Source organism: Oculina patagonica, chromosome 4 (genome assembly GCF_052425735.1).
Source record: "Oculina patagonica isolate OP01 chromosome 4, crgOcupat, whole genome shotgun sequence".
Lineage (NCBI taxonomy): Eukaryota > Metazoa > Cnidaria > Anthozoa > Scleractinia > Oculinidae > Oculina > Oculina patagonica.
The window spans coordinates 41,934,561-41,959,429 of NC_135761.1; the positions used below are offsets into that span (position 1 = coordinate 41,934,561).

General features: G+C 38.8%; 2 protein-coding genes and 2 pseudogenes across 2 annotated transcripts; 2 read left to right on the top strand and 2 right to left on the bottom strand.

Annotated features, from left to right (window-relative positions):
• Positions 1 to 365: 365 nt before the first annotated feature.
• LOC144648466 (uncharacterized) lies at positions 366 to 1,139 on the bottom strand. The gene has a single exon (XM_078508009.1). It carries the CDS (start codon positions 1,137 to 1,139, stop codon positions 366 to 368), a length of 774 nt encoding a protein of 257 aa, XP_078364135.1.
• Positions 1,140 to 19,786: 18,647 nt separating this feature from the next.
• Positions 19,787 to 20,589, top strand: LOC144648738 (uncharacterized; annotated as a pseudogene).
• A 192-nt stretch (positions 20,590 to 20,781) lies between these two features.
• Positions 20,782 to 22,513, bottom strand: LOC144648739 (uncharacterized). The gene has a single exon (XM_078508211.1). The coding sequence runs from the start codon at positions 22,247 to 22,249 to the stop codon at positions 20,993 to 20,995; it is 1,257 nt and encodes a 418-aa protein (XP_078364337.1). The 5' UTR covers positions 22,250 to 22,513; the 3' UTR covers positions 20,782 to 20,992.
• Positions 22,514 to 22,562: 49 nt separating this feature from the next.
• On the top strand, positions 22,563 to 23,559 carry LOC144648468 (uncharacterized; annotated as a pseudogene).
• Positions 23,560 to 24,869: the final 1,310 nt, after the last annotated feature.

Consider the following 24,869-nt stretch of genomic DNA (forward strand, 5'->3'; position numbering starts at 1 on the left):
GCGGTGCGTTGGCGGTGTGTCGGCGACTTTTTCTCTTGAAATAAAAGCTTACAATGATTAAGTTTGATGTTGTCTTTCTCATTATTTAAAATTTCGAAGTTATTCGATTAGTTTTAGCTGCAATAAGTCTGGAAATGATCGCGTTTTTTTCGTCGAAGCCATTTTGTTTATTTTCCGACACCGACCTAGTCCCCACGCTACTTTAACATGCAGCCTGACTGGGCACTAGACAGGTAAGTCGACTTAATACTCCGGTATTATTTAGTTTCGGGATTGATAAGAATTGTATTAACTCTTTATTGGTCATTTTCTTTTGTATTTGTGGTGGCTCCTAAAGGAGCCGTTGGTTTTGAATAAATATTCTTTTATTCTAGCGGAAACTGCTCAGCGATGTCTTCCAGCATTTGTTCAAATGCTCTGTCTCCTGCGAAGTTTCTGAACCACACGAACTCATCTAAGTAACTTGGTAAGTGTTCGTAAAGGGTACCAGACATGGACTTCAACTTCTTTTTCACCAAAGCCCACAAGCCTTCGATAGTGTTGGTGTGTGCACCACTGTCTGGATCAACGAAGTTCTCTGAGTGATTCACCGACAGGTGAATGTATCCGAGCTGGTTCAGTGGGATGTATGGAGAAAATTGATCAGAGTAGATGACAGTTCCGGGAAGAATGTGCGTTGTAATTAGACGGTGAACAAGTGTTGCTCTTGTACGATCTGGAACACGGAACAGTAGCGCCTTTTTAGATCCACGCTCCACGGCTCCAAACACCCACGGACCTTCCGATACTCTCCCTCTCCGGTACTTTCTCTTGGCGCCAAACTTTGACTTGTCTATCTCCACGGTCTTTCCCACGCCTCCGATCTTAATTCCAGCATTCAGAATCTTGCTGGAACAGATTGTTCTTAGCTCACTCAGCGCACGGATCACGATAGGCTTTGAAAGCCCAGTCAGCCTCGAGATTTGACTTCCAGACAACTTCGTAGACCACAGGAACATCAGATGAAGCCACGTACTCAAGGGGATGTTGGAACCTTCGAAGTATGAGCCTGACCATATAGACAGCCAGGTTCGACAACGGCTATTTACACACCGCCACATGTAGCCATCATTTACGCGCGTGGTCTCAGTTAATTCCATATCAGAATTACATCGAGAACACTGACGTTAACTCGCTAATAGCCGATTATTCACTAAAAAATTAAAAACACTCTGGAAACTTCCTAATAAAACAAGAAGATCCCGAAACTCCATTTTTAACTTTTACAGACAAATGTTGAAAACCGACGCGTCGGTAATGTGTTGGCCGACGCGTCGGTAGTGTGTCGGTGGTGTGTTGGCCGACACGTTGGCCGACGCGTTGACCGACGCGTTGTTTGGATCGGATTCTTAACCTTTTCCCTTCATTATTGTTACTGTTTTTGTTCATATTTTATCAAGTAATTTAAACTTTGCCTCTGCAGAAATGCACAGTCAGTGCTCGGATTAACTTTGTTGTTTTTGACATTAAATCATATTGCAAATAATATTTTATATGTCATCAGACTCATGATTAGATAATCAATGTTTTATTACAACTTAATTATCCTTGCCAATTTCATTAATGTTATGTTCTTGAACTACAATAATAATTTATATACAGTTGATATTTTTTTTTAAATAATTCAAGTCTATAAAGCAGATGGCATTTACTGCTAAAGCCATTCAACCCTACTAATAGTAAATAATAATTCATTTGTTAACATTGTGTTTAGTTATATCTTATGATTGTTATTAATAGAATATGATTCTTTGAACATTCAATTATATTTTTGGAGAAGGGTGAAGAGGATGTGAAAACCACAAAAAGCTGCATAAAATAAAATCAAAGCAAGAATAACACAGGCTAAAGTCAAATAAGGGCCTCTTCATATGAGCCCGGTAACCAGGCTGGCCCGGTTACTGGGATGAATATTGTTGTGTGTTCATTAGCCAGCATAGCTGGCGGAATTCGCGACCGAGTCCGAGTGCTTGAGTGAAGCCTTCATGGGAGAGTGGGCGAAGCCCATAAATAAAGCACTCGCACTCGGTCGCGAATCCCGCCAGCTACGCAGGCCATGTGATCATATGGGAAATTTTAGCCCGGTTACCGAGATGGAAAAGCGTCGAAAATGGCGCAAAACAGCTCAAAGGCCCTGGGAACGAGTTTTGGCGCAAAATTCAAGAAGGTAAACAAAGATGGCGGCACGTCGAACAGTTATATCGTTCTCGCCAATCGAAGCGTTGTCTACACTCGTAGCTTTGCTGCTACAACTTATATAGGCAAATTAGTGCAATCCGGGCCTGCTTGTTGCAAAGGAAAAGCTATTTTTATCGAAATGTTGAACACGAGATTGTGTGAGCTGCATTCCGTTTAGTCAGCGTCCTTATGAGGCATGCGGAGTTGAAACATTTTCGTCCCGGTAACCGGGCTGGAGTGTTCATATGGAGAAAATTTTCATCCCAGTTGCTGAGATCTCGGTAACCGGGCTGGCCCGCCTTCTCATATGAACACATCGCAATTTTTACAAAGGAAATAGGAGTGAGGCGAGATCTCAGAAACCGGGCCAGCCCGGTCAACCGAGCTCATATGAAGAGCAATCAAATATGAAAAAAACTTGTGCAAGTACATATCTACAATGCTATTTATAAAAAAATCTGGTTCCGGTAAGTTCAATCACGTTTGAAAAAAACTCATGAAAGTACATACCTACAACAGAGGCGGCGGAGCGTTTTGGAACGACGGAGGCTAAGACTGTCCCAAAAATACTCGCCATGTTTTCTTATTTGGGGCACCTTTTTTCCGTTCGAGCAACTTTTTTTTTTCTAGACCGAAGATTTCCGAAGATTCTTCGATTGTTCTTCAAAGGCCATACATGTACCAACGTTTCCGATCATTTTTCGAACTTTTCCTAAGATAAACGAAGTTTCCCGAAGACCTCAAAGGAAGTTTAGAAGATGTTTGAACTCACTCGCGAGATGGAATATCTTGACAAACCAATGTTACACTGCGCTCGCGACATTTTTGGCACCAAAACGTAGGGGGACTCGGCCCCCCCCACATTTTTGTTTGGGGGGGGCAACTGCCCCCTGCTCCGACGCCCATGTACAATGCTATTTATATTATATTTCCGGTTTATATTAGGGTAGCAACCGCCCATCCATCAAAAAACGTGACCTCCAGTTTACTGCGCGCAGAATTTATGCTAGTCCGGAGGCAATTTCCTGCAAACGTTTTTACATTTTGCAATCTCTAAAATTATATTTCCCTCGATTTTCAGTCATTTGGAAAATTTTACCATCCGCACCTGGAGAAGGACTCAAAATACTGTAAAGCACAAAAGACACAAAACGACAGCCGTCCCCGGCCCTTCTCCTACTTCTAGCCTGCAGAGCAGTCGTACAGGTGAAGCGTAGCAGTCGAATTTTTCTGCCCTGGTCAATTCCTTTCCAAGAGAATGGAAGGCGCGCGCTTTTTGCCGCTATTTTCGCCTTCATCATTCTACATCTACATGCGTTAAGTCGGTAAAATTCCAAGGAATATCACAGCTTCTTTTGCCTTTTTCCCCGCTATTTTCGCCTGATTTTCAGACCTTTTTAAAATTTTACCGATTTCCGTAAAACGGCGTAAGCACCTCTCAATGCGCACCTGGAATACTGTCACGCAAAAACTTCTAGCCTGCACTGAGCAGTCTAAAGATGATGAGCAGCACTCGATTCCAGCCGCCACATCTATCTTTCCGCCATGCTCGATTCCTTTCTGAAAAGATGGAAGGTGCACCCTTTTTCCCGCTCTTTCCGACTTCGTACTTTCCCACGCCTACCAAGCTCTCGCAAAAGAATCCACTGTTACACAGGCTACCCTACTGAGCCAACTTCTATCACTGACTCTCACTGAAAGGCTAGATTTTCTCTTAGCTCTACATTGCTCAACTGCTAATTCCAATTCAACCCGTCATCTCCCAAAAACAAATACTCAACTGACATTTCAATGCAGGCATGGATGACGATTCAAAACAGTAAACACAAGGAACCAACGTGATCATGTCTCCCTTCAAACACCTTCTATACTAACATGCATCTCACAAAAAGACAGAATCATTTCATAGCTCTACACCAATAAATTTAGTATTCTCATTCACTAGTGGGCTAACAAAGCGCCTTTGATTCCTCTAGTCACCCACCAGGTGTCAAAAAAGGATTTGTGAAGGGCGAAGCCCTCAGACTTTTACGCACTAACTCTTCAAGAGAAACATTTGAAGAGAACATTAATAAATTCTAATCACGTCTCCATGCTAGAGAGGTTACACAAATAATCTGATTGAAACATTCCTATCAGATATTACATTCAGAGAAAGGGAATCAGCGCTACAGCAAAAAAAAAAAACGAAAAGAAATCTTGCCCTTTGTAACATAATATCACCCATCAGTGCAAAATCTGAAACATGTTTTAATGCAAAAATGGCACATGATACAAAACAAGCCTTCTCTACGGCAAATTTTCAAAGAGCCACCACTTATATCCTTTAAAAGAGGTAAATCCCTAAAAGACATGCTTGTAAAAGCAAAATTGTAACAAAGTCTAGGATCAAAACATGGCACAAAAGTCTCCATTGTTAGGAGTTGTGTAGGCCTGTCACGCCTTGCTACTCCCTACTGTGATACTTTCCAGACAGAGCCCCGTCCTGACACGCGAGACCTAAAAATAACACATCGTACTGTAATTATGGTTTATAATGAACTTTTTGGCACTTACAATACACTTTTTTTTGCAATATTGACATCGTACTGTACGCTATGTACTGTACAAAGTTGAAGAATATATCTAGAAATACACGCGTTTTACTGAACGCATTACCACAAAATTGATATATAACATTCAACCCATAGTGTATTTCAAAATACTATTACACGGCTTCTATAAAAAATGTTACACCGAGATAATTTCCACATAAAGACCTCTACAAAAACACAATTTATAGCTTGAGGGCTAAACGGATCGAAAATATGGCACACTGATTGACTGGCAAGGACCATTTAGAATACACCATTTTCGATCCTTACTTCAAATATAAACCCTAACTGTTGAAACATTTGTTGGAGGAATAGAATTGAGCTAAACACTCTACTGTTCCCCTATCAAATAGTTGAAAATAGCAACTGACGAGGATCGTTGAAGATCTGAAACCGCAGTCTTGCTTGAAACCACACTGTAATTGCTTGCTGAAACACTATGAACTCTAAAGACGACAACAATGACCTTCTTACACCAACAAGTCCTTTAAACACACCACTAGACGATTTACAGCCGCCGGGATGCTCAAAACATGGTGACTATATTGATCTCTCCGAAGAAGAAGATAGAATCCCGAGCTACCAGCCTCCCGTAAATCCGTCAAGAGATCCAGATAGAACAGCAAAGCAACCTAAGGACGGAGAGAATAGGAAAAGGAAAGCAGACGAGAACCTTTACACACTGGAAGCTAAAATCCAGCGAACTGAAGAGTCCATTAAGAAGCTCAAAGTCCATCTTGAGAACAAGACTTGTCCTAAGTTGCTAAGATATAGTGCGTGGGCTAACATCCCGCTGGAGGAACAGTTCAAAAAAGACGTTCAAGCGGTTAATCAGAAAGCTGAGCAAGGTTTCATTTCAGCCTTGACTAGATTTAACTACCGCCGCCCTGAAAAACTAAAAACTAAGCTCTGTAAAGGAAAAGGAAAGACTCTCCGTAAAGGCACTCCCGAGAGAGGCAATAAACACAAATCCAAAGAAAAACTGCTATCGGCGGATATCAGTGTAAAAAGCCTAGCATCCATACTAGGAATTAATCCAGAAAATGTGCCGACACTGTTGTCAACTTTAAAGGAAGCAGTCAACAATAAGGATGTTAAAAAGAATAAATGTCCGTTTACTGAGTGTTCTAGCACTGCAAACACAATTACAGACAACCAAAACAAAAGGAAGGGTAAAACAATGATTACAAAAATACAAATAAAAACCAAAAAGCGCCATGAGCGCAGAAAACTACCAGCCTCTTCTCTTACAAACAATAAAGAGAGGTTTATAAAAAACCTATCACAAATGAATTTGACGGACTCTAAAATTAAATTACTGACCAAGGGATTGAAATTTATACCAACGGCCACAGTCGCAAAAAATAAAATATGGCGCCAACTTTTGCGGGATTACAACGATTTTGCACATCATTCCTACCGGGCCTCAAGGGAACACCGTGCAGTATATATCACAGTTTATAGGTCAAGGAAGGGTTTATGTTCGACCCATTCAATGTGACATCGATCTTAACACAGTTCAAGAACACACAGATCCCTCACTTTTGGAAGAAATATGCAATTCATGTTTACAGTTCGTTGCAATGGATAAGTAACAGCTTTGTTGTTTGTGCTGCATGATAAAAAAAAACTGCGATTCGACTGAAGCCATCCACACAGCCATGGACAACAAAACGCCACTCCACAAGTTTGTGATTTCCACCAAAGTGCCAGAGACCAAGTGGCCTGCTCACATTATACACGTGCCGTTTTATTACTTTGCAGCATCTTGCAGCAACTGCAAGAGGGTCCACCCTAGAAAGTGACTCCCTTATCCGACGTCTAGGCAGAAATATACCCCTTGCACCAAAGTACCCAGCCAACATTTTTGACCCACAGCTTGGGTTCCCTCTTTATATATCCCTCACTATGTCATCCAACTGACTATCCTGCATTTCGGTGTATAAAGCACGTACTGAGAGGCCATGTTCTTGCATTCGTCGTTCTATGATCCTTGAACTGACGTGCAAAAGGTCTGCAATAGATGAGACACTAAATCTAGCTCTTAGAAGCATCTTAAGTTGTTCCTTCCTGATGTCATAAGCTGGCCTACCAGGAGTACCACTACGAACAACACTTGCTCTTTCCTCATTCTGCTGTAAAAGTGATTGTGTGCTACTCAACAAATTAAACAACTCTACAGGTATTCTTGTCACTGAATCAAGGAGATTCGCATGCTTTTGAATTTCTTCAAGCTCCTCCACTAAGTCACTGTCATGAGACACACCAACACAAGCAACAATCTCTTGTAATCGGGAGGTAACTTCCTGCCTTAAGTCGGAAATAGTGTTAGTTGCCATCGTTTTATACTTCGAGGATACATTGCTTCTTCATACTCAGCTACATTTTCCTTTTTCTGGGCCTACAAAGTCAAGATGTCTATCCCTTGATCATTCGCAATGTCTGCCATGCTGTTCTCATGTGTAAAACCACTGACTACTTGGAGATAGTAAGGTACGAAAATAATACAAAACAGTGCCTAATAATAAAGATGAAATAATAGAAAATACACAAAGGAAAGGGAAAAAAAATAATAATAAAACATTGTGCCTAATTATAATAAACTGGTGCCTAATAATAATAAAACAATAATTTTGGCGGTAATGGCACCCCATAAACATCTCTGTTTTTCAAGAACTATTACGCACTTTTTGAAAACATTATTTACACGACTTGAAAGCCAAAGTGTTACATGGCAACACTTAATCTTTAAAATGTACTATATTGTAATGATGCTAATAATAATGTTCAGCCGGCAAGAATTATACTAGTAACAAACATGAACTCCAAGAAAAACAGAAGGTCAAAAAGGAATGGTCGAAATGTGACACAGAAACCATGTTAGCGAAAGTGAAGATAAAGAAGAAACCATAGTTGCTGTTGTACAGTGGAGAACATCTTATGGACCAGAATGTTCAGCAAATGTTCAGCAGAATGTTCAGCAAAGCTTAGAGTCACAAACAGCCAGAAGAGCAGCCATCGTAATAATGATCAAAATTCATTTTCACCTTCTTTGTCCTCCACTCTGGCCAGAAATGTATCAAAAATTATTGGTGAGACAGAAGATGTAAAGATAGGTTAAGCAAAACGCTCTCTTCCTTTTCTTAGTTAATTACGGCAGTTTAAACTCGTACAAGCTTTTACAATCGTGGTTAACCGGTTAACCAAGAAACATCGCGGCTCATGGCCCATTCAAATGGGCTTTCACCAACAGATGACTTCCATTTTGAACTTCCCTCAGGTGCATCGCATTGTCTTGCGCAGGGAGACTTAGCGAGGTTGCAACCTGTGACAAGGAAAGGAGGGAGAGGAGCAATGCCTGCCGATTGGGACAACGTTATCCTAAATATGTTACAGCCTATCCACTCTGTGTGTTCAGTTGCGATCAAATCGCGTTAAAAAGATCAACTCCAGGAAAAAAGAAACTATGTTCTTTCATGGTACACTGAGATGTACATTCCCGGGATGTTACGTTTCTACTGTTGTTGAAATTATGAGCGAATAGAGCGACCAAGTTGAAATCAGTTACTCTGGAGAATTGAGGCATAAGGGACGTGTCCACCACAGTCGAAGAATTAAGGGAATTGAAAGTGAACAAATTAAAAGCGCCTTAGATGGAATGGATCCAAGCAGGGTGCACCACCGCTTGTTACTGAACCTTCCAGCGAAGCTATATACCGAAACCACGGTGATGGCATAAACGATAGAACCCTACCTAAAGAATATGTTGACTAGGTTTGAGACCACTCTGCTTATTTGCTCCCTGCCTTATTAAGGTTTTGGGTAGATGGTCGTCAGACTGTTTTGAGAGATACATAATCAGTTTTGGCACAAGTTTCCCAAACATGTTTTTTCTTTTTTTGTTGGGGGGGGGGGGGGCTTAACTCCTTTTTGGCTCGTCAATGGGGGAATGCTTTGCTTTTTGTGGGGATGAAATGCTACTCTTGTCACACTTTTGCCTGCACAGCGATTCAAAACTTTTTGAGGCCAAGCTCCCTTTATTCTGTACTGCTTGGATTTAGGTTAGTGGTCACCCAGTGCACGGCCTTAGGCAACTGGGCACCCTCAGCGCACAGCTCTGCAGAGTTTCGCTAGCCTGAAAGGCCATGGAAGCCTCAGCCTGTAGTAGAAACAGGAGAAAAACGTGCATAGTAATTATGGAACCCAAACATTTTGTACGACTATCGTGTTGAAATCATTTTTTAACTGGCATTCAAAAAGTGTTAAGTTCGGCGGCAAGGGAAAGATGTGCCATTATTTACGTAAACAGTGCATTACTGTTGACTTTGATTATTAAAGACCACAGGTTTGGTACAGATGTATTTTGTATTGATTCACTTCATAGTGTAAACTAAAACTGTTCGTTTGGCACAGATGCGCCTTTGGAAGCACAAGGAAATGATGATTAGTTCCAGTGCGAGCTGATGGAGGACAAGTTCCAGCCTAAAAAGCGAAGAAAAGACGAATAAAAACTTCATTCCTAACTTTGCTTCATTAAACCAAATGGATTTTAAGGAGCCGCCCCCCCCCCCCAAAAAAAAGGTAATGACCAATAATAAATACAAACGCTTGTTAATTTTCGTTTGTTGATGACCGCTCGGCTTATAGATGAATGTTTTATTTCAATTGAACTCTTTCCTAGTGCTACCTAATTTTTTTCGGAAATACTCGGCAATAAATCGAACCCCTAATTTTGTTGAGTTTTAACCAGTTCTCAGTAAGATTTGGTGAAAATAAATTGTCTTTGTGTACTTCATATATGCACAAAATTCCGTGTGCTTGGGTCTACGCCTGGAAGAGATAAAGTTGCATTTTAGCCAATCCCCTACCCCCTTTACAAGATTAATTGATTAATTCAATTTGATATTAATTTATTCAATTAAAATGTTTACAGAAATCGATGGCAGGAGGGAAGCAGCGAAATCGGCCCGCTCACCAAAACTCAGATTTTTCCTAGTTAAAAAGGAATAAGAAACAGAGAAGAAGATGGAGAAGGAGGAGTAAAATAAGAAAAGAAAAAAGAAAGACAAACGCTCAAACGCACAAAGAAAAACGGTTGAAAAATAATAAAATGCAACAGACACAAGTTCAAAAAAAAGTTGCTGCTTATTTTAGAGTCTTTTTGAAATAAAAAAGAAAGGCATATTCTTTTTTAAAAACTTCTTCAATTTTTGAGATATTGATGTATTTGAATTATGCGAACGAGTAAAGTGATAAAATCATTAATCATTCCGACAAAAAGATAAAACAATGAATCAAAATTTTCTCAAGAATTATTAGAAATATTATTCCAACTTGCACCTGAAATAGGGCCAACATGTGTGTTACAACTGGGATCCTTTGACACAATTTGAAGGTTTGCAAATAGAGACATTTGGTTAAAAGCAGAAAGGGCCTGCATCATCATGTGTCTTATGTGATGTACATTTCTGGTGCCAGGTTTGAAGAGCACTGCTTAAATATTTCTAGAGAAACTTTTGGTGGGATAGTATATTCATTGACGGGGATAACTTTTTGCCATTTATATAAAGCTGATTACTACGGAGCCCCATAAGGGACACACATCACTATTATTTCACTGCCACTTTTAGTGCCACTTTTAGTGCCACTTTTACTGCCACTTTTGCATAGTGCTTTGTATCACCTCTACCCTTATCGCGGGCTCAAGCCGTGTTTCTGTCATGGAGGAAACGTGTGACGACGTTGTGAAGGTAAGCTCGTTAATATTTATAATCTCCCGGCGTATCTTAAGTATTGGAATGCCTTGGTTCAAGAGGGAACTTCGAGAATCGTTTGAGCCGAACAGTTGTTGTGCATTTGCCGAATCAAACAGCTATTTATGGTCATTTATCCGCTACATCCACATCTCACTTAGCCATTTATCTGTGAAGTGCATGCTTCTAAAATAAAAATTAGGTTAAATTGTTCCCTTAAGAGCTTAATTCGAAATGAAATGAATAAATTATGTAGCTTTCAATATAAGCTTAATGATGGTAGAATATATTTTCATTAAGCTCGCTTCCAATTGTGAAACACAATGCATTCATCTAGAAGAATAAAACGCCGTGTTAGTTTAGCTAACGGGGATGGGAATGGCGGGGATGGGAATGGCTTTTCACGGTCACATTCTGTTTTATCTGTACAAAAAAAAATTAAAATAAAAACGCAATCACTCAATAAAGTATTTTAAAAGACCACAAAGTCACAACATGAAACGTATGCGCGAACGTGACTTGCCTTCGAGCGGTGTCGTGTTACAAAGAGGCGATTTACATGAGTTTGTGTATATAAGAACTAAACAAAAGGTTTAAATTTAATGTTTTTTGTATGAAATCGGACGTTGTCGACGGGAGCTTTTGAAGTGAATATTTATATTATTTATGAAAGGGATGTGATGGATTAATTATGGTGGAGGGGGAAGGGTGTCAGGTGAATTTTTTTATATGACAGGAGTGGGTCATGATTGAAATAAATATTTACCAGGAGGGGGAGGGGCTTATTTATTTTTTTTTTTAAAAGACGAGCCCACTGACTAAATTAATGTAAGTGATAAATGAGTGTGAAATGGCTAGTATTTATTCTGGTTTATACAACAAAGACACACTCTACATCTAGTTTTTTCTAAAAAATTGTATTATCGATATTAGCAATACAAAATAAAGGAAGTGCTTCTGTGTGTTATTTATGTTTTGGGTTCTTATTTTTTTCCAAACTTTTGGCTCATAGAACCAAAACCTTTCTTTATTTTAATAATATGAAACCTACACACAAAGAAAATTGGAATCAGTTATCCAAACCCTTATAATTAGTAGCTGGAACACAGTGAAGGTGCCTAGCTTGTAATAAGCATTTACACACATATATTATACACACCGTGAGGAGTAAAAAATTCAACCTCATGATTCAAACATTATTCAAGTCAGTGATGGTATGCAAGGAGTATGTGTATATAAGACTGACGAGGTGAACAGGAAACGGGGGGGGGGGGGGAAGGGTTCATAGCCGTAATGAAAATGTTTTCAGGGGTTGGTCAAAGATTAAGTTAGGAACGTGTGGAACCACAGGAAAAAGGAAATATATTTATTAGTGATCGATCGAATGCTGTTAGAATCTTACATTTAATAAAATTGAGTGTTGCTAATACAATAAATGCAGAAGGAAGCAGTAATGCAGTATTAAATGATTATTATTAATATTTCTGAATAGTGTTCAACATATGTTATGTAATTTCACTCTGTGTTGCAGTCTTCTTGTCGTCTCAGAAAGCATGGAAATTTGAACAGTATTAACCAACATAACTTGTATAGTTCTTTGTGTGTGTGTTGTAGGTTCTGTGCACTGCTATTCATAATGATTGATCAGTGGCACCATTTATGCTGTACCATACTTTAGCAGTTTCTGAAACCGCTAACACCCAACTGCAATATATAGCAACTTGCAACCTTTATTATTTAACATTTCATAACTATACAAGTCATTTATTTATTAATTTCAATGTAGGTCTGCAATTTCTTGCGTGCAAGAGGAGTAAGACAGGATGTTATTGAAAACTTTGAATTTGAAAAGGTAAGCTGTACTTTGTCTGTGAGCTATGGATTTGATATGGCCATATCATTTACCTCTAGGCTAGAGGTAAATGATATGGCCATATCAAATCCTTCAGACTATTTTAAGGGTCTTATGCTATGGAATGAATGCTACAGAAAATAAGAATTCTGAAGCCAGGGTAACAGATGCATGAAACTGATGTCTTTTTTTTGTTGTTGTTTAGTGAGGTACATCTTATACCCTCGATATTGGTTGCTGAGATATATGGAATGACCTGAGTTCTCTGACCTTAATATTCCTTCCAAGTCAAGCAACGGAAAAACGATTTGCCTTCACAAAACAATGAGCTAGAAAACAGCCTGCCAGAAAGGAAGCCAGATGAGAGGCGTGGAACAAAACGCAAATATACAGATCATCGCTCAGTCGAAGCAAAAATTGCTAAGACAGAAGAATCTATCAGCAAACTTGATAAACATTTGAACAGTCGGACTTGTCCGAAATCATTACAATACACTGCACGGGCCAACATTACGCCCGACAATGATTTCCAGAAGGAAATTAGAGACATCAAAGTTAGAGCCGAACAGGCGTTCGTAAACGCCCTCTCACGCTTCCACAACAGAAGGCTTGAAAGCCTCAAGAAAAAGGTTAAGGCTAGACCTACCGTGGCTCGTACGAGCACAAATGTAAATAGAGAAAGGCATTTTGAGTCGCGCAAAAAAGATTACCCTGTAATCACTAGTACCGATGAGAAACTGTCAAAGTTGGAGCAAAAATTGACTGATCTTACAAACATTGTGTCTACACACTTAATTAACAACTGTCAAGTCAACAATAAAAAAGTTGAAAGCTACAACAGTGTGTTCTCTGAACTATTAACAGCTAACACCAGCTGTTCTAAGAGCATTAGTCTATCAAAAAAGACAAGACGCAAAAAGCGTCAAAAAAACATAGAGTATAGGCGCGCAGCCAAAGAAAGGGAGACAAACGAAAAATTTCTAAAGAATTTTTCAAACCATGAACTTACTGACAGCCAAGTCAGCGTGATACCAAAGGGTCTCAAATTTATCCCCACACCCGTGTCAAATGAAACAGAAATAAAGCGACAACTCTTGCGAGACTTTGAACTTTTTGCAAGACGTATGCGCCTAAAATACATTTTTCACGGACAAAACAAAGAACCACATCCGTTCCATGTCAAATCTGACTGGACACCACCGGTTCAACAATCAGTGGCCCTTGAAAGCTACTTGGAAAATGTCAAGCTACAGCTAACCGAAATAAAAATAATGAGGCCGAAAAATAATCTGTCACGCGATGAAATCAAAGCAATCGCAGAACTAATCAAAGGCTCATTGAGCCACGACTGAATTTTTTTAGCAATATTTGCATTTGATTTCCATTTTTTGAGTATGTATGAGCAGCAGGTGTTTCAAAATACTTCTTTTATGCACTTAAGAGCAGAAACGAGAAAACATGACGATGTGCGACAGTTGAATCGAACATGTTCGTTGCATATTGCAAGCATGGATGAAAACATTTTTCTGGTTCTGGTTGTCCAAGAAAGATTTGGAAATGAATGTGACTAAAACAGTGAAAATCCTTAGTGAATTCAGTATCTAAAACCGGGTTAAAATTGAAAATTGATACCCTTTTTGAACTATTCTGGATGAAACCTATTACTTTGTTAATTCTCAGTTTAGTTTGTTTGGGTTCTGAAAGGTAAAAGAAAAAGGAGTCAATGCAGTGAGCAAAGATGATGGGCCATCTACATATTTTTCAGAATTTTCCTTTCATCCTCTATTTATGTGATGAAACATCTGAGGCCTTGGAAGGATCATAAGTAGTGGTAGTGTTATTTACAGATTATTGACCTAAATTTTGTTGTTGATGGAAGTATTGATGTTGACCCTGGGAAGAGGGGAAGGGGGAGGAGGAGAACAGGAGATGTCACACTTATCGGTATTTGGTTTCTGCCTTCCTCTCTGGATAAACATTGATGTGAACATACATGCATAATTTTCGATAAGCTTAAACATGTAGACAGTTTCAGAAAGGAGGGGAAAACAGTGGTTTATACAAAAAGGAATGGCAGAGTGCAAGGGAATGTTAACAGATTGCATAGTGCCCAGCACTTCCCTTTCTTTCTGACCCTGTGATGATCAAAATTGGAGACATTGTGTACATTTTAAATGCATTATTTTCTGTAGAATTTGTTCTATATGTATTACATGATTTTTTCAATGTCATTTACAGGTTACGGAATAAAGTATTCATATTCCTGAGTGTTGTGTCACATGTATGACAAATGTTGCCAGTCATGCATTGCATCTACTGTAGAGAACACATTTCTAAGATATTTTGCTATAATTAAAGATCAATACTTCTGTTAATTAGATCAGCTCAATTAAAGTCTTGCCTCTCTAAAACAATGACTTGTATTGTTTTACTGTTGCTTTGATGTTGAATGCAGAGCTTTCACCATTTGAGATTTTTTACGTTTTTCTATTTTATTATTCATAACAGGAAAAGAAGGTTCCCCTTTTTATCAGAAATATAGCAAGGTTGCTTTGTAGGGATGCATTTATCGAAACCATTATGACATAATAACTTGCATTTCATATGGTAATTGGAAGGATATACAGTGTCCCTCTTCATTTTTATGCAAGCTGTGTTTGTTCTCAGTATAGTTTGTTAACAAAAAGCTTTCATCTGTAGTTAAGACATAATGAAGGATGTTGTTCTTTCAAGGAATGGAACTCATTCAGTGATAAATGTGCAGGTGTTTCCTGAGTCAGTGTCAAGCTTTGACCTGATTCACAGAAATACTACTTGCTTGGGTATCAGCAGTTGTGGGTCTCACATAAAAATTAATTATCAATATTCCTTCCATACAGTAATTGTGGTGTATTTTTATTTTCTTGGTATGTTTGTAGAAAATTCTGTCAATTGGCAGCCACTTGTAGGTTTCACATATATGTACTTGATGTTCCTTCCATACAGTAATTGTGGTGTATTTTTATTTCTTGGTATGTTCGTAGAAAATTCTGTCAATTGGCAGCCACTTGTAGGTTTCACATACAAGTACTTGATGTTCCTTCCATATGGTAGTAGTTGTATATTTCTATTTCTTGGTATTTTTGTAGGCAGTTCTGCCAATTGGCAGCCAGGATTTCAATTTGTTGCAGCCTCCATATACAGTTACATGTACTGATATCTGTAGTAAAAGTTCAATTTTGTGTCATTTGCATAATGGTGTTCATCATATTTCTATAGTACCACGATAGTCTTCCACCTACAAATACACATTGAAGGTGATAGGTTAGAGTGTAAAATAACAAAGTGTATAAATTTTTCTACACTGTACTTAAAATGCTTGTAAACAGTTGTATCTATGATCTATGTAATGTAATGCTTCTCACCTTTGCTCCCCACCCTTCCTCCCCCTTCAAACTCCCAAAATAACAACTTACCTGTTTTGTGTATGGAGGCTGGACATGTCCCTTGTATGGAAGGGATTGAGGAAAGGATGTTATTTTAACATCCCTCCATCACTCTCAGGAAATATTGCAATTTCATGATTTTTCATTTGAAAAATTTATCTTTGCACGTATTGTGCAAATTCTGACAGAGTTCATGCAGTTTGCCATTCAAAATGTGGAACGTTTCATTCTGGAATATTCAGACTGGTCATCTATATGAGACTAACATGAATGTTTTTTTTATTTATTTACCGAAGTGTGCCATGCCAGGTATTACCAACTCAAACTATTGATAACATTCTGCCCCATCATTTACTTAACTGGGCAAACTTGTTTTTGTAATGTGGCAAATAAATAATGATCATTATGATTGATTTAACACCACACTCAGATTGAAGTAAATACAAATTATTACACTCTTTAATTGTCAGTGCAAAAGCAATTGTCTTATTTGCTTGTGATTTAAAAAGCTGTGAAATACATTAAGATTCATTTTTATTTGAATTACTTACTATGTAAAAGTACAATGTAGTTACTTTATTGGTCTTCATTAGCTGTATAGTTCAAAATCTTATCTCAGATGCATCATAGTATTAAAGGGAAAGTTAATTTGGAAAATGATATGTTCACAAAGCTTTCAGGGAAATGAAGATGGGCTTATGATCACTGTAGTAGGACTCTAGGGTACCTGCAGATTGTACAATTTGTGGTACATTTGTGTAAATATGATCTATTTGTGTACGGTAGTCAGTTGTATACTGGTTGATCAACTGATTGTATCCTCTGTCTGTTATCAAACATTTTTTGAGAGCGTTTTGTTCTGTAGTCTCCTGCATTAGATTGATATTGAAATCCCCAAGGATTACAGTCGGTATGGCAGGGTTTGTCAATACTGAGTTATGAAGATGAGTGAGTGCATCAATGAACTGCGAAATTGAAACATTATTTTTAGACCGATAGATACCAACCACATGAAAATTTGGAATTGGATGGCTTAGAACCATAACAGTTATTTCTACATTATTAAAGTTGAACCTGTATGGAATTTCAATACAACTCATATCATTCTTTATGTACACGGCAGTTCCATAGCAAGTTCTTAAGGTAGAGTGATTGAAGTCATTTCTGTAAAGTGTAAATCCGCTCAGCTGGTATGTTTCATCCCTATCTGACAAACAAAGCTTTGTTTCAACAAAAATATTGACATCAGATTTTTGAATGTTGTAATCACTTCGCACATCCTCTATGTGCAGGTGGAGAGATCTTACATTCTGAAACAAGATTGTTTTTGTTTGTGGAGAATCTACATGTACAGTCTCTAAAACTGCTAAAGGCCTGAGGCTTGCTTCTTTTCTAAGTCTGCTCATTTCATTTTTTACTTTTTCGCTTACCTTAATTTTGTTTTCATTCAATTTGAGAATACTAAGTGCAGAACTGTTTCTTACTCTGCTTAAGCCAACGTAATGCATGTGCTCCCTTGTGGATGCTGGAAAATCAACAACTGCTTCATCTAATGTGTCACCTTGACAACGGTGAATAGTCTTGGCAGCAGCAGGTCTAAGTGGAAATTGTCGCCTAAGAATTTGAACTTGACATTTTTTACTGATTCGGAATTGTCTTGTTACTTCTAAAACTGGTGTCCAGTCTTTATTTATGTTTGTTTTGTACAAATGTGCATTTTCTCTGCGCTGCTTTCTGCCTATTTCAGAATGTGGAAATGACACCCAAATAATACTTGGCCTGGTGGAATTGTCAACTCTGTAATCTATGTTCTCTATGACACACTCTGCACCATTAGTGAGTCCATCAGTAACATCAATATTAGTTGTCAAGTCATATTTTGCGTCAGTTGCTATCGACACTAATGAATATAAGCCCATTGTCTTTGTGGGGTCATCTGGGATTTTATTTTTCATTTGTTTCTTAAGATCATCAGACATATCTCCCACTAAAACAGCTAACAAAAGTGCTTGCCCCAAACTGAAGTTCGAAACAAAATGGCGGATCACCAACGTTTTACCACAACAAATCATGTGCTTTGTCAGGTGACTGTACGACTACTTCCCGAACACGACCGAAGCACAGTCGATCTACATGTTTAGGATTTGTTCATAAAAACATATTGTTTGCTATAAGTAGAAGCTTACCTGTGTTATGTAATGGGACTTGCGAAGCAGAAGATCAACACAAAGAACACAAACTATGCGAGTCCGTCCCCCGATCCTGTGAGGTTCAATTTCTGAGAAAACCACTGCCGAGCGTCTCCACAGATCCATGATACGAATAGAAAGTATAGCCAGTACAACAATTCATTTGGTGAGTAAATTGAGCCACTTACACTGCAGTAAAACAGGTCATTTGGCCAGTAGATCACCCCATTTACTGCAAGAACTTCTATCGATACACGATCGCTGTCAAAGCTTGTTTGAGCCTACGGTGGTCGTGGCAGATTATCAGCGGTTCAATGAATACATTTATAAATTTTATTCCAATATTTCCACGTTTGTCAGATTAGCACAAAGGGATAGTCATCAGTCTGCGAATCTAATGGGGAACGGTTCGACGCCAAGAAGGGGTATATTTACTTTTCTTTTTCTTTTTTCTTTTTTTTTTTTTTTCTTTTTTTTTACCTTGGTTTGTCTATTATTTTGCTCTAAATATCTGCATAGGAAAATAAAAGGATTGAAGCCGTGTAGTAATTACACTGTAAATAAAAGCACAACGACGTCTATAGACTAGATTCAGATAAAATATGACGAACTTTAATATTCATAATATATAATATTTTCTTGCAAACACGAAACCACGTACGCGATTTTAGCCAACGCTCTGGTTTCTAGATAGATTTGATTTTTGATGGAAGCTTATGTGAAACCCGATTTAATTTTCGAATGCTCCTTCATGTTCGACGCTAGCTCGAAAGATAGACACGAAAGTCATCGATCGATTAATGCTGATTAATGGCTCTCAATGTTCACTTTTTTGGCGGTCGATTACTTAATTCTACACGTAATTGTCAGCCATCTTTTGTTTCTTTGCTTCTGTTTTTTCTTGTAAACCCCTTTAAATTAAAAGACTGCTTTTATACGGCCGCTTTTATACGGCCGCCTTGCTACACTCTTTCTACAAGTATATCTGCTGGTCAGCGGAGTTGCAATGAGAAGTCTACAGATGATGGACCAACCGACCAACCGTGGCTACCCACAATACTCCTGAATAAATTCAGTCGTAAAAACCAACCCTACGGTTAACTTTAAAAGGGCAGATAAAGGCTCAACAACAGTCATCATGAATAAACCAGACAAAATAAAAGAGGCCCAAGTGCAACTTGACATTAAAGAGCACTACAAACCTCTAAAAGAACCTATGGTGAAAGATACAAAACACCGAGTGGATGAAATTATCACTCAACTTCACCGAGGTAAACACATAGATGACATGACAAAAAAATGGCTTTTGCAAACTACCTCTCCACCAAGAATACCAATATTCTACACCCTCACAAAAATTCACAAGCCCAAACCGGTAGGAAGACCGATTATATCCGGCTGTTAGGGCCCAACTGAAAGAATTTCATCTTTCGTTGATAGATTACTACAACCAATTGCTCAACAACAACAATCCTATATCAAGGATACTACCGACTTCATCAACTTTGTGGAAAAAACAAAGATACAACAGAATACAATTCTAGTTTCTATGGATGTAACCAGCTTGTATACTGATATACCACATGAAGAGGGAATGGAAATAGTATGCCAAGCATACGAAACGTTCCACAATAACAACCCTCCTATCCCAACTCACTTCCTAAAGGAAATGCTTGGTTTAATTTTAAAGGAAAATTCTTTCCAATTTAATGGCGAGAACTATCTACAAACTCATGGAACTGCCATGGGCACAAAAATGGCAGTTGCATTTGCCAACATCTTTGACAGACATTGAAACAAGACTAATTCGCCAAAGCAATATCAAACCAAGAAAATGGAAACGATACATTGATGACGTTTTCTCCCTTTGGGATCACGAAAGACAAGACATTTGTCAATTCATTGAACAAGCCAACAAATTCCACCCCACAATTAAGTTTACAGCTGAAATTTCAGAGAACGAATTAACTTTCCTGGGCACAGTAGTATATAAAGGATAGATTCAACACAGAATCTATCCTTGACATCAAGACACACTATAAGCCGACAGAAACATTCCAATACACTCACTTTACCTCGTGTCACCCACCGGGTGTTAAAAGAGGCTTTATTAAAGGCGAAGCAACACGGCTACTTCGAACAAACTCTTCAAAAACAAGATTTGAAGAGAGCCTCTCTAACTTCAAATTGCGCCTTAAAGCGCGCGGCTATCCAAATAACTTTATAGAGAGGTCTCTAACAGGAGTCAACTTCGCCAATAGACAGTCAGCGCTCCAGCAAAACATCAATAAAAAAACGGACAGAAAAATACTGCCATTTGTAACTACATACCACCCAGCAGTACGCGACATTAAACAAATATTAATGGACAACTGGGAATTAATACAAAATCAGCCGTTGCTGAAAAATATTTTCCCAAGGCCTCCGTTGGTATCTTATAAGAGAGGTAAATCTCGCAAGGACATGCTCGTTAGAGCGAAAATTTAAATTAATGCTATACTGCGTCGCAAACACAAACCACGCGGGGAGTCCGTGTTGGCCTGTCACTAATTATCCTTTCAACTGCTCAAGTCCTATTTTTTTTTTTACTTAACCTGAAAATTTTTTCATCGCGCCAATGCAGATTTAAATAAAGGGCAAAGCAAATGAACCGAGGAGTTCCGCTTTTATGCTTGGTAAATCTATTTAATGGCGATTCTCTTTCTACAAACTGTCAAGAGGTTATGCCAACTTTACGACTACGCACAAAGACCTAATTAACGGAACGGAACCTGTCTTACATGAACTTTTAAACGCTTTGAATAACAAGAAATATTTTCTTGAAACTTCAGGTATTTTCGCCATTGTATGTTAGCAGACGTCAAAAATGCTGACGGGCAAAATGCTGTCTCATATCTTAAATGGAATAAAATGTACGGTTTCTCGCCACTCAGTGAATCTATTCTATACCCTGAGCGAATGATTATAAGTCGTCAATTAAGTCCAAAAGAACTAAGTACAGTTGGCGAGCCTCATCGACGGTAGTAGGCATGTCTAGTCCCTCGTCTTCCATTATCATTTCTGCCAGTCCCTTGAAGGCAGGACAACACCCTTTTGCTTGCGGTCGGGCTTCACACAAATACTCTGCAATTTCAATTTCATCCATGTCAATCGGAGTACAACAATCTTGTGTACCTGTCAACTCTGGAAGAAAGTAAAGAATATCTGGCTTTCCAGACGGAGATTCCAAATTGGTGGATGGTCGAATTCTATGCACATTCCACTCAAGAACAACTCGGTGTAGCTCACTTTCAATCAGATCCATAAAACAGAACTTGAGACATTCTCGGTGTATGACGTTGTCATCATTGTACAACCCAGAATCCCTGAGATTCTTAAAGAACTCAATCCACCAATCTGCACAGCCCTGTCTTAGACGACCCCACCAGGCTTCTATTCTTTGATTGGAAGTTGATTTGCCATACATGAAACTCTTCTCTCCGGAAAAATCATCATCAGAGGATCTACGAAAGAAACGCTGAATGCCTGCCAAGTTCACATTCTCAGTTCCTCTGTCTCCACGAATAATACGCGCAGTACCTCCCAACTGCTTAACACAGTCAAGATAATACTGAGCTACCACTCGAGGATCGCTGTTAGTCGATGAAACCTCAAGCCATAAAATCCTTCTACTGAAACCATCTATGGCACCATGGACACAGAAGCCAAACGGTTTCAGTTTGTCATAACCATCTATATGCCATAAATAGTTGGGACCTTTAGATCGATAAACCCTTCTTCGAAGTCTGTGTCTTGATCGATGTTCCACTCCTTCCGGGTCAAAGATCTTTAATACCTGATGAACAACTTCTCTTGTAGTAACAAGTCCATAATGATTTATTACTCTTTGGTGCATAGCTCTGTAGCCAAGAAGACTCCCACTTCCCCTTAATTCCGCTTCCACTACCCCAACTATTTCATCTAGGTTGCTTTGAAATCGACGCCTTCTGCAACCAAGTCTCTGTAGAATTCTCTTCAAATGTCGTAGACTAATACGTATACCATGCACACTCACGAGGAACAAAACGATTTCTTGAGCTTTAAATCCAAGGTTAAAGTAGGTTTTGATTACTTCGTCACGAGAAAGAGTGTTGCTGCTGATTGCAGGTAAGTAATCTGGAACCACTGCCCTCGAAGTAGTACAAATAGCTACTAAAAGCAATATTAATGAAATCTTCATACTCTGACACAGAAGAAGTCGAACACGACTGATTTGACCAGATCTTGGCTACGTAGAGGATAATTAAGTTTATGCACGTGGCGAGCCTGCGATACATACGTTGCACCTAAAGTGACAGTAAAAGTGGCACTAAAAGTGGCACTAAAAGTGGCACTAAAAGTGGCAGTAAAAGTGGCAGTAAAAGTGGCACTAAAAGTGGCAGTAAAAGTGTCGGTAAAAGTAGCAGTGAAATAATAGTGATGTGTGTCCCTTATGGGGCTCCGTAGATTACAATAAATCTGGTCAACAAATCTGCGAGTCATACAGTGCCAAGATGGAAATGACTCGCCCAGCGACTTTATTAGACGAACAAGAATTCTTCCTAGTAGCAGTTAGTAACCTCTGCCATTGTTAGCAGACACTTTAATAGCCTTAAGAACGTGGAGAAATTCTAATTTTTACCATCTAGTTTTTAAGACAGTTTAGAATTTAAAATACTTTTGACCATTGTTCAGCTTTGAATAAGCTTTTCGCCTCGACACCGTTTTGTGTACTTTCGCTTGCCTGCTTTGTAATCATGGCACGAAAAAGTCTCAGCACCAATAAAATAAACAAATTACACCATGAAAAATGCTTTGTTTTCACTTGTTGAGGTGTATTAGAAAACTTACTCGTTCGCTAGGCTCACTCATTTGTTTTCTTATACTACTCAACTCATGAATAAAAATCGTACGCGCGCATTTTCCATGGAGTAATCTCTATTTCTGAAGACAGATTCAAAGACGTTTTGAGTGCCTTGTGGAACATTTCAGTTTTTTTGACTGGTCAATAAGTACCGGGGGGGGGGGTTTCAGTCAACAAACTTTGGGCTGACTTGAAAGAAACTGACCTACTTCCTCAGATTGCTAAGGACGTTTGTGGGGTCACTGTACCACCCCTAGTGCTTGGTGATTCCGCATTTCCTTTCCAAACCTGGCTTATAAAGCCTTACAGCAATGCAGTTCTAACACCAAGACAGAGCTTTTTCAACTATTGATTAAGTAGAGCAAGAATAATGACTGAAGGTTGCTTTGGTCAGTTGAAAGGAAGATGGCGAGTCATGGTAAGGAAGAGTGAATGTAGTAAAGAGGAAGTCAAGACAACAACTACTAAAGTTAGATTTATCATTCGGTACGGTGACAAACCAAAGAAGGGATAGAAACCGGGTAAAAGAACTTCTGCAAATGACCTCGTGTGAGAAAATAAAGGATTCAAGCTAGCAGGCAAGTGCAGTAAGAGATGCCCTTGCTGAGAAATTGTTTATGGAAAAACAAACCGGCATGGTTTGTTAGACTTCATCAAGAATGTTTTCTTTCAGTGACTACTGTTTTCGTAGTGCTCATCAGAGGCAGGGGAGCACTTTAAAACGTGTGTGTCTGTGTGGGTGGGTTGGGGGTGCTCATCATGTGCCAAGCCAAGCACATACCCACGGCCTCTAGGGGAGGGGAGAGGGGAGGGACTCAAGAAGGGCACTCTAACAACTGAGCTATGAGAGACTGAGAAAATAATGTGTTGAAATTCTCCAAAACTGAACTGTTTGTAATATCGATACAGTTCACACGAAAAAAATATTCTGCCAAACCAATCTTATATTGTGACAGCAATATATTAGTTTCTGAAATGTCGGGCACCACACACAAAAAAATTTTGGGGGGGGGCTGCAGCAACCCACTCCCCACCCCCATCTTCAACTGCCCCTTGCTCCACCTCCTATGCTCAACTAGTTATAGTTATTTATCTGGGGAGAAAACAATAAAACAAACTTCTCTATGTTGTTGTTTGCCATGAATAGGATGATGTATATAGAGTGGACACTGTTAAAAATGGAAGATGAACATTTTCAAATAACCTGAACTGTTTATTGGCAATTTTTGTACCAAGAGCAATTGTTCTATACTTGAAAAACTGTTCCTTAAAAAGCCTTTCTTTTGGCTGTAGATGCACATTACAAACCTTGTCTCCAGTGTTTACAATCAAGACAGTTTGTAAAAGGGTTGTTTTCCTGGGGTCCAAGCCAGTTTCACATGAATCAAAACAGGTTGTTTGCATTTGTCTGTTAAGTGGTCAAACCCTGATAAACAATTTTGAAATATCAAACAAAGACTAGACATTGCAAACTATTTTGAACATGTATGGCATAAATTTTGTTGTTTTCAAAACTGCTGTATCTTTTATACTCAACGTGTGGTCTCCCATGGTATGTTGTGATAATTGTCGATAATGAAGTTATTTTTGCACAAAATCTGACGTCAAATCTCAAAAATTCAATATCAAAGTTACCTTCAAATTCCGCAAACCGAACGCAAGCCTGATATTTGTTCAGTTCTTAAAGACATATTTGGCACATTTGAACTAAACAGTGTGATATTTCCCACTTGGATTTTGATTGTAATAGTATTTTTTGGGACTTGTATAAACTTATATTTGGAAAAAACTTTTTGACGCTGGAGAGTTTCAGGCTAGGGCGTGCCTGCACGAAGGGGAGTGATATGATGCTGTTTACTGATAACAGACCACTTCTCCCAAAGTAAACAGTCTTTTGAAAATTCAAGAATTGTAACACCTGCAGAAAAAAATTCGTGAGATGTTATCTGAAGCTGTA

Coding starts and splice junctions, on each gene's coding strand:
- LOC144648739 (XM_078508211.1), bottom strand. CDS start 22,249: ATGAAGATTTCATTAATATTGCTTTTAGTAGCTATTTGTACTACTTCG.
- LOC144648466 (XM_078508009.1), bottom strand. CDS start 1,139: ATGGAATTAACTGAGACCACGCGCGTAAATGATGGCTACATGTGGCGG.